We start from the raw sequence: 11,140 nt of genomic DNA on the forward strand, positions 1-11,140 counted from the left end.
AAGCTGCCTCTACAGGTGGACAGATGGACTTGAATGAGGGTGACGTACAGCTGAATTACTATTTCTTGATACTTGTGCTTACAGGCAGAGGGGTTGACAGACAAAACCAGTGCACTGAAATCCTCTATCCGCTTGTACTGCCTTCACAGTTTGTTTTATGAGTGAAACGAAGCCAGCCAGGGTTGCTAGTATTAGCTGTGACATTTACCAGCTCTGCATTCTTAAGAAACTCACTAAACCCTCTTGGGTCTCAGTTTCTCCACACTTCTTCTACCTAACTCATGTGGCATTATGAAGGGCTGATGGATGGGAAAGGGGGACACAGTCTGTGAAGTGCTACTATATACACGGAAATTAGATTTCAACAAGTTCCCAGAGTGTAGTCACTGAAAACAGCCGCTACCTTTTACCTGCTGGTTAAGCCACTGTCTCTGAGGACCAGAAACCGTACTTTCAAGTTTTTCAAGTCAAGTTTTAATCAGACATACAGAGCATTCTTGATTTTTTAAAAAATGAAATTTAGATGCAGGAATGAAGTAATCTTTCATTAAAAACTGTAAAAATGAAAAAAAAGAAAGAAATTAAAAGTCTCCAGACAGACTCAGTTTTCCTGGGTCTCTCCTATGTGTTCATGTTACTAAATTTTTGTTTGATTTTCTCCTGTTTAAAAAGTCTACCAAAGGATACAAGAAATTTACTCACATGAAACCAAATTCAACTCTAAAATATTCTCCAGTAAATCACACCATCAACCACAGCATGTTAACTGAGTGTCTACATGGGCCAGGCACCATGATCGACACAAAGTAGGATAAATTTCCTACCTGTATAGAACATGTTCTCATATGTGAGAAAAAATTCTGAAAACCTTTTCATTTGGTCCTCAACCCTGTGAGAAAGGCAAGGTGGGGGTGATTATCTCCTGAACAAAAAGGGTTCAAAGAAATGTCATGATTTAACCAAAGTCTCTCTGCTGGTTAGTGGAAGAGAATGGGTTCTTTCCATGTCTCCATACTGCACTCAACATGCTTATACTCTAGTTGCAGAGGTAAAAGACAAACATACTTGAAGAGGCAATGCCCTGCACACAGCAGGTGCTCAGTTAGTACCTACTGGCGGTGGTGGCAGTGATAATGAGGTGATAACAGTGGCGGTGGTGATGGTGGTGATGGTGGTGATGATGATAATAGTGACAATGCCAGTGATGAGGATGACAGTGAGAGACCAGAAGGCACACAAGTGTGTGCTAAAGAGTGGCAGAGACGATGGAGGCTCATGGAGCTCACCTGAGTCCTCTCCATACCAGTCAGTCTGCACATCCATCATGGAACTCATGGCTGCTACTTCTGCACCACCTGGTCTTCCCTCCAAACTCCGAGAAAAGTGCTGGTCCGCGTCCTCTTTGCTCTGGACGGCACTGTGGCGCAGGAGCACCTCCAGGAATTGCTTCACATGGTAGTTACTGTAAGCCAAGTCGACCGCCTGGCCTCTGGGCAAACCCTCCTCCCCGTGGGCCAGGCTCAGCGGGGCAGTACGCTGCTGCAGCTGTCCGCCCACCTCCACCTCCACTTCCTCGGCATCGAACTCCACCTTGGGCTCCATCTGTTTGGGTTGAATGGAGTGGTCGCTGTCCACTGAGCCACTGCCCTGGCTGTCTTTCCCCACCAGTGCCAGAGGGTGGCAGCCTCTGCAGTCACCACGGGGGTACTCTCTTGGCCGATCCACACTCTCTTCCCCCTCGGCTGGAGAGACCAAGCTCTTGGTCTCACAGGAGGTCCCTTCCCTGCCTGAACTGGGGCTTCCACTCTCCACCCGGTGAGCCGCTGCTGCCGCTGCCGCTGCCGCTGCCGCTGCTGCCACCGCTGCAGCCACAGCGGCCTCCTTCTCCATCTTTCCGCAGATGTCTAGGGATGATCTGATGTATGTCTTGCAGAAGTTCACCACGTCGTTCATCTGCAGGTAGCTGGCAGCCGACATAACTTCAATCACGTTCTCCCCACACAAATCCAACTTTCCAGAATAGAGGAAGTCTAAGATGGTGGAGAAGGCATCAGAGGTGACGATGTCCAAGGAGGCGGTGCTGTGCCGCCCGCTGTCCTGGATGTAGTGAATGAGCAGGGCTCGGAAATAGCCGCTGTTGGCAAACAAGATGTTCCTGTGGGCCTTGAAGATCCGCCCTTCCACAATGATGCTGCAGTCACAGAAAAAGTCCCTCTGCCGCTGTTCATTCAACTCCCCCAAGAGCTTGGCGTAATAGGATTGCATCTCCATTTCTCCACCAGCTGCTGCGCTTGGAGTAACCTGGATCTCTGCCAAGATTTTTTTTTTTCAGTTAATTCACAAATCCCAACCTTACAAATAAGATGTTCATTTTTTGTTTGTTTGTTTTCTTTTATTTTTCTTCCAAAAACCCTGGTTGAGTAATGTCTTTATAATATGGGCTGTTTGGGATCTAACAAAAATCAAAGGTTGTCTAACTGGGTTAACTGATGAAAACAAGAAAAGTAACTATTCCTAACTGTACATGGGTGCAGTACTTAGTATTTTACATGGATTCTTTCAATGAATTTTTATAAAAACCCTAAGAGGAAGTACTAATATTATACGTTACAATACTGTACTTATTAATACTGTACTTTTGAGACTCAGAGAGGATAGGAGATGATCCAGCTGCAAAAGAGCCAGGACTCAAAACCTCCAGAGTTCATGCTCTTATAAATTACATTCTACTTTCTTCAAGGCTCAAAATATAAATAATACCTGAATCTAAGAATTACAGTCTCCAGGTGAGTCTCCAGCATCCCAATACAGAACTTAGAGACTGGCAAATACAGTCTCAGCTCACACCCATTACCATAAGTCTGTGGAAACATTTAGTGGATGCTTGGGCTAGCCAGCATGCATTCTCCATTCTTATGGTTTTAGTGCCCTTTATGGCTTTGGTGGAATCATCCTTGGCCCCAACCACAGCCAACGTGCTTTGCATAAAGCTGGCACCATCCCCAGGCTCCGGACGTGTAAGAGGTAACATAGGCTAAAACCATCAACATATCTTACCCTCTGACCACCGTGATTGGCTCAGAGATGGCCATGTGACTTGGTCAGAGCCAATGAAAAGCAATGAAATGTTTGCTGGGGTCTCGAAAAAAGAGCGCTCTCTACTCTGTGGGCATGTGGGACGTGAGGGATGCTGCTGCCACACCACAAGGGGAACCAGCCTAACACAGATGACAGCCCAGCTCAAGCAGGAGCAACAGATGGAGCCCAGGGGCACCATCTGAGCCCCAGCTCATGCTGTCCCAGAAGCCAATTGAGTCCCTTTTTGCTTTAGCTGGTCTGAGTTGGATTTTCTATCTCTTACAACGGAGACACTCCTAATTGATTGACTCCACGACCCTTGGTTCTCTCCTCTGTATTTTTATGTCCTGGACCTTCTCTGTCAGTGGACTATAAGCCCTTTGAAGGCATGAGCCGTGTCTTACTTCATAGATTTCCCCCACAGCCCCTGGCAGAGTGCTTTGGACAAAGATGGTTTGCTAAATACAAACGAATACTCCTTTCTTACCTGCTAAGTAGAACAAGTATAAATCAAGTTTAAAATCCGTCTGCTAATGAGGAAGACAGAAGCTGACCTTCCCCGAGCTCTCCTCTCCATCTTTTCCCATCACACAAACCACATAGCCATCCATCAACTTACCCCTTTTATTTACTGACCCACTGAGCTCTGAGAAGTTCCTACATCTTCTCCCTCTATCGGAATCCCAAAAGGCCTACTTAGAGCTGCCAACCACAGCTAACAACTCTTCAGCACTCTTTCTTTCTACAAATGGAACACAACAATTACCTCACCTAACAGAAATGAGGCACCTCCACCCCCCAGAAAGACTCTTTCCACTGGCCAAATAGATCCCTCAAGGCCTATGTGCTAACCGAACAGACTTTACTCATAAAAGACCAACAGCAACCTCATTAAATGGCAATTTACACCTACTTTACACATATTTATAACAAGTGATGCATTAAGTTTAGAAGCTAGAGAACCAATTAGGGAAAGAAGTAGAGGAGCCTCTCTAAGCAAGTAAACTGACAAAAGTGAGAACTGACAGCTAGGAAAAGGTAAAAAAGTTATAAAAAACAGACCTAGAAATTTTTTCAAAATATCAGCCTGAGGCCACTTGGCTAAGGGTATTAAATGCTCCTACATATTCAAAATGGCCTAAGGACATCACTAAATTATAGCCCAGGGCTATAATGGATGGGACTAAGTCATCAAGATGATTCTTTTTATATTCATTTTAGACTCAAGGAAGTTATAATTTTGGGAAATTTTTTTTCATCCAAAGTAGTTAAAATTAACATTTTCGTTCAGAAAGGAAGAGAACTGTCAGATATCTGAAAAATTCTACTCTTCCCAAATAAATCAGCTCTGAAAGTTTTCACAGGACTAAGATTTCACTGTCATTCTCACCTCTTCCAGCCACTCCAAACCTTCCTGGCTTTGGCAATCAAAATATTAAGGGGAAAACAAGACACAAGAGAATGCTACATTTAAATACCACATTCTGTTCTTCCTCAGAACTGAAAGAAAACCTATCAGACTGGTAAAATCACATTTTTCAATGTAATAATATCCACTGTTGATGGAACTGTCATTTGGAACACCATTTTAGAGGGGAATTTGGCAATATTTATCAAAACTTAAAATGTACACATCTTTTGTCCCCAAAATTTCACGGCTAAAAACTTACCCTTTTGAATGTATTCCCAAAAGTACATCAAGTCAAAAGTACAGAGATGTCCATTGCACGAGGTTTTTGTTCAAGCGCAAAAGTAGAAACAATCTGAATGTCCACCAATAGGTGACAAATTAAATCAACGAGGTACATTCACACAGTGGAATACTATGCAACCGTGCATTTAGTGAGCTAGAGCTGTCTGTGTTCATATAAAAAAGTCACCAAGATATATTAAGGAAAAAGGCAAGATGCAAAACAAAATGTACAGTATGATCCGATCTATGTACATGTTTTTGCTGGTATATGTAAGAATTTTTTTCTGGAAGGTTTTATGAGCAAGAGTTAACAGCAGATATCCTTGAAGAGAGGGACTAGGGGTAAGAGGTGTGTGGAAGGACCTTCATTTTTCATTTATAAACTTTCTGTACTGTTAGGGTCTTTTACTGTGTGCATATATTGCTTTTTTTTTTTTCCTTTCCTTTTTAGCAAAGAAGAAAAAGGAGGAGGCACAGAGGGATAAGGAGTTGGTAAATCAGGGAGATAAATACCTAAGTAGGCCCAATACTTCTTAACTTGTAGAATGGTCTTATCTACAGGGCCTCCTCCCAAGTACTTGCATTTTTTCACTGGAAGACGCTCCTTTCCAGCAACAGTACCCAAAACCCATTTCCTCTGGCTTCCTCTCTGCAAACATTCTAGATTCTACCTGGTTGTATAAATGACCCCTGACTTTGCAAAAGTCTATCCACATACTTTCTTCAAACCTTTCTCCAATCCTGCATTTGGCATACAATGTGGAAGTATTTATTCACCTCAATCCCACTTGCCTTCAGTGCTCTGCATCCCTGGCACATGCTGAGGCTCACCACTTCTCCTGAAAAGGAAGCTCTTAGGGTACACTGCTCCCAGAAACACATTTATCCACATTCTGGCAGTGACACTCCCAACCTTCCCACGGTTCCAATTCAACGGTTACTGGCTACAAGCAATGCCTGACACAAGGAAGATGCCAAGAATAGAAAAATGAACCAAGTACAGCTCATGTCCTCCAGGAGAGGGCAGATGCCAACACTAGTACCTGCAACCAACTCCGACATTCCCCTGAGGGGATCGCAAGACTGTCTTCACTCCAGTGCCAAAAGCAGCTTTGAATTCCACCCACTCTTTCTGACAACACTCCTCCAGTATCACCAACAGGAGAATAATGGAAACCTGTTCATCAATTGTTAGCATGTACTGAGCGCTACTCCTCATGAAGCACTGTAAGAAATACTTTACAAGCATTAATTAATTTTAATCTCACAATAACTCAGTGCAGTAGATAAAATCATTATATCCTCTTTTTCAGAGAAGGAAATTGAGGTTCAGATGTACAGATAACACGCTGAAGCCAGGATTGGGGCAGAGAGATTCGTTTGAATCCCAGAGTTGACATCCTTAACCACTATGCCAAATTGACTTCCCAAACCCTCCAGGAAACCGCGAGAAGGGCTGGGGAACTCACTCACTCCTTTCCCCAACGCACGGAGTGCTGGGGAACTACTCGGAAGAATAGTTTCCACTTTCACAGAAAGTATTTCTGGGTCAACTGTACCTTTGATTCACCAGCTAAACTGATCGCAAGACAAGGGGATCCTTCCCCATCCGGAGCCAGACGACCCTGCAGAAATCACCAGAACCCGTTACTGTACATGGTCTTTGGCCCCCGAGGATGAGAACCGAGGCCTTGCCCCTCCCATGGCTTCTCCCGGACAAAGTGACCATCGCTGCGACGGTCACTGCCCCAGCGACCTGGCGCCATCAGAATGAGCCCTTGCGACCTGGCACCATCAGAATGAGCGCGTGCCCATACCACCCGCTGGACGACGCCCGGGGTAGGGGGCAACCCAATGTCAGGGAAGGAGGGGAGGGAGGGGGTCGGTCATCGAGTGAGGGTTCGCCCGCCTAGGTCCGGGGATTCGCCGGGCAGGATGGTCCCAGAGAGGCCGACCGAGGCGGAACATCCCTGCCCGCTGCCCACCCCGGCCCCCTCCCCGGCGCCCCGAATCCTCCCCAAGCCAATGAAAGCGGCAGCGTAAACCCGCCTCTCAGCTCTCACCTTCCAGCGGGTTGCAGCCCCGCCGCCGCCGAGCTACGCGCACCGACACGCCCCCCTTTCATTCACCTGTCGCCCCCTCCGGTGAGAGGCTGGGCAGCCGACTAATCATGGGTGCTCCTGGGCTGAGGAAGGCGGGCCCTTGGGCCAGAAGGTTGGTCAGTGGCTCTGGCGCCCCCTCCAGAGGATGCGCTCTGAAGGCTCCAGTTCTCGCGGGGTGATGGGAGTTGTGGTCTCAGCGTGCATTTTTCGGGCAAAGATCCAGTGGACAAAACTACAAGTACCAAGATGCCAAAAGGGGCAAGGACCAGCGCTTGTAAAAGGCTGGAGCTCGGTTCGGTCTTCTGAGTCCCACTTGAGGGACTTGCGAAGTAACGGTCTCTTTGTCCGAAGAGCTAAAAGCACGTCGTGCATATTAATACAGCCTGGAGAGTAAGAGCTATGACCTGTCAGTCCGCACACATTTTACAACTGCCAACGCTCTCCGCAAAAATTCTGGAAATGAGTGAAATGGTTTAATGTACTCAACAGGTTTTTCTTGAACACCCGCAATACTCTCTTCCCTTGAAAGGATTTCAGGTTTATATATACAAGTGAAACTGTTAAACAGCAGTACTGACATGTTCCAAGTAACAGTACAGGCACGTTCTGGGACGGTTGTGAAATAGACAAACCAGGTTACTGCTCTCAGAGAGTTTAGTTCTAATGAAGGGTGTATTCGTTTCCTAGGGCTGCTGTAACAGAGTACCACAAACTGGCTTAAACAACAGAAATTTATTGTCTCACTAATCTGGAGGCTAGAAATCCAAAATCCAGATGTAGACAGGGTTGGTTCCTTTGAAGGAAGAATCTGTTTCAGGCCTCTTTCCTTGGCTTGTAGATGCCCATCTTCATGTTCATACACGTCTGTGTTCAGACTTCCCCTTTTTATAAAGACACCAGCCACATTGGGTTAGGAGTTCACTGTACCCCAGAACCACCTCATCTTAACTAATGACATCTGTAACAGCCGTATTTCCAAATAAGGTCACATGCTGCAGTACTGGGCGTTAGGATTTCAACATAGGAATTAGGGCAGTGAAAGGGGACACAATTCAACCCATATCAGGGACAGATGGCCAATAAATAAACAGATAACTTAAAAAAGGAAATAGGTAAAGTACATGGCAAAGAGTTAAAACGGTGGCGAAGCAACAAAGAATGATTCGGTGGCTAGGTTAGGTTGAAGGTCATGGATGGCCTCTCTCAGTTGGTAACATTCCAGCTGAGACCCTAACTAGAAGAAGTGAGCCAAGCTAAGATGAAACAGAAGTGCATTCCAGGCAGAGGAAGAGTTAGTACAAAGGCTCTAAAACAGAAACAAGAGGATGACCCCTGGAGTGAGGGGGTGAATGACAGGCAGACCAGCTTAATGGGCATGCAACCTGTGCGATTCTACGGAGCCCCACTCTCAGAAATGCCCCATGCTTGGTTTAATGTTCTGCTGCTTTAATTGCCCTTTTGCGATTCTTAATAATTGTTGAACAAGGACCACTATATTTTCACTTTGTACTGGGCCCCACAAATTATGTAGCCAGTACAGGTGACAGGAAATGTGAATGGATAGAGAAGCAGAGGCCAGATCACCTAGGGATTTGTAGGCCAAGTTAAGGGGTTTGGATTTTTTTGTCTGTTTTACATGGGATGAGATACCTTTGAAGGAACTTAAGCAAGGGAGAGATATGATCTGATAGTAGTGGTCACAGTAAAAAATGCTAATCGGTGGGGTTAGGGTAGAGGTGGTAGAGATGGAGAGGGCCGGTTTAGAATATATTTTAGAACTTGTCAATGACTAAACTGCAGCTCACTCTAAAAATAACTTCGATAATTTAGATAAAGATAATTTAGGAGGTAAGATGTCAGCCAAACATCATTGTACAATTCATCAGAGAAAAGCAGTTTATTTATCCCTTGCAAAAGCAGACACCCAGAGAAGGACAGCAGCAGTTACATCTTTACTCTCAGGGTGCCTCTCCTTGCCACCCAGTTCCCAATGACCAGCTCAGGACCCAAGGATGTTTGATCCTCATGGCAGTGGAGAAGTCATCAGAAGGGAGGCTTCTCCAAGCTCAGCCTCTCATATCTTCTAACCTGGGAAGTCATGTAATTGGTGCCTTAACCTTAATTACAACCATATATGAAACTCACCCTGTGTTAGTAATTCTACATTTCCTGCATCCAGTATCCAAGTTTAAGGTATCAAATTTTACGTCTGTGACACATATGCCCTGTGCTAGGTAACTTAATAATAGTCCAGGCTACTAAAATAAAGGGGCTTTTAAGACATGGAAGCAGGGGCTTCCCTGGTGGCGCAGTGGTTGAGAATCTGCCTGCTAATGCAGGGGACACGGGTTCGAGCCCTGGTCTGGGAAGATCCCACATGCCGCGGAGCAACTGGGCCCGTGAGCCACGATTACTGAGCCTGCGCGTGTGGAGCCTGTGCTCCGCAACAAGAGAGGCCACAATAGTGAGAGGCCCACGCATCGCGATGAAGAGCGGTCCCCGCTCGCCGCAACTAGAGAAAGCCCTCACACAGAAACGAAGACCCAACATAGCAATCAATCAATCAATCAATCAGTCAATCTTAAAAAAAAAAAAAGGACATGGAAGCAACCTAAATGTTCATCGACAGATGAATGTATAAAGAAGATGTGGTATATATACAATGAAATATTACTCAGCCATAATAAGGAACGAAATAATGACATTTGCAGCAACATGGATGGACCTAGAGATTAACGTAGTAAGTGAAGTAAGTCAGACAGAGAAAGACAAATATCATATGACATCACTTATATGTGGAATATAAAAAAATGACACAAATGAACTTATTTACAAAACAGAAAGAGACTTACAGACATAGAACACAAACTTACAGTTACCAAAGGGGAAAGGTGGGGGGGAGGGATAAATTAGGAATTTGGAATTAACAGATACATACTACTAATAGAAATAAAAGCAAAAATTTTAAAATGGGACCTAATCAAAGTTACAAGCTTTTGTACAGCAAAGGAAACCATAAACAAAATGAAAAGACAACCTACAAACTAGGAGAAAATATTTGAAAATTATGCGACCGACAAGGGCTTAATCCAAAATATACAAACAGCTCATACAACTCAACAACAAAAAAAAACCCAATCAAAAAATGGGCAGATGATCTAAGTAGATATTTCTCCAAAGAAGACATACAGATGGCCAACAGGCACATGAAAAGATACTCAACACCTCTAATTATTAGAGAAATGCAAATCAGAACTGCAATGAGGTACCACCTCACACAAGTCAGAATGGCCATCATTAAAAAATCTACGAATAACAAATGCTGGAGAGGGTGTGGAGAAAAGGGAACCCTCCTATATTCTTGGTGGGAATGTAAATTGGTGCAGCCACTATGGAAAACAGTATGGAGCTTCCTCAAAAAAACTGAAAATAGAATTGCCATATGATCCAGCGATCCCACTCCTGCGCATATATCCAGACAAAACTATAATTCAAAAAGATACATGCACCCCTATGTTCACAGCAGCACTATGCACAATAGCCAAGACATGGAAACAAACTAAATGTCCATTGACAGATGAATGGATAAAGAAGTTGTGGTACATATATAAAAAAGAATGAAGTAATGCCATTTGCAGCAACATGGATGATCCTATAGATTATCATACTAAATGAAGTAAGTCAGAAGGAAAAAGACAAATACCATATGATATCACTTATATATGAAATCTAAAATATGACACAAATGAACTTACCTATGAAAAAAAAAACCAGACTCACACATAAAGAACAGACTTGTGGTTGCCAAGAGGAGGGGAGGTGGGGGAGGGAAGGGTTGGGAGTTTGGGATTAGCAGATGCAAACTATTATATATAGACAATGGATAAACAAAAAAGACCTACTGTATAGCACAGGGAACTATATTCAATATCTTGTAATAACCTATAAAAGAATCTGGAAAGGAAATATATATATGAATAACTTTGCTGTATACCTGAAACATTGTAAATCAACTATGCTTCAAAAAAAGCTTTTTTTAAAGGGGTTTTTTAGGGTGGCCTGAAAAGGGGACATTTCTGGCAATGAGGTATAAGAGATATTCTTATGATCCCTGGATTTGATACAGTCTGTTGTGGAGCTCCTTATCTCCAGACCAATAAAACCTTCAGAATTAAATACCCTGAACTTCAGTATATCAGTCAGGGTTTAGCTGTAGGAAGCAGAAACCACCCTGGCTAGTTTAAACACAAAAGGGTTCATACAAGAA

The 11,140-nt window shown here is 44.1% G+C and overlaps 1 protein-coding gene across 3 annotated transcripts in view; it reads right to left on the bottom strand.

The window, feature by feature from the left end:
- ZBTB8B (zinc finger and BTB domain containing 8B) overlaps window positions 1–6,740 on the bottom strand; it is a 55,190-nt gene extending 48,450 nt beyond the window's left edge. For 2 of the 3 annotated variants that reach the window (XM_082345602.1, XM_082345601.1), the window contains exon 1: window positions 1,287–6,740. In XM_082345602.1, the coding sequence (XP_082201728.1) occupies window positions 1,287–2,271 (985 nt within the window). In that variant the 5' untranslated portion in view covers window positions 2,272–6,740. The remainder of the gene's footprint in view (window positions 1–1,286) is intronic. The other variant, XM_082345600.1, reaches the window with a different exon arrangement.
- Between the last annotated feature and the right edge of the window lie 4,400 nt (window positions 6,741–11,140).

Source organism: Balaenoptera borealis (genome assembly GCF_965194805.1).
Source record: "Balaenoptera borealis genome assembly, chromosome: 1".
Classification (NCBI taxonomy): domain Eukaryota; kingdom Metazoa; phylum Chordata; class Mammalia; order Artiodactyla; family Balaenopteridae; genus Balaenoptera; species Balaenoptera borealis.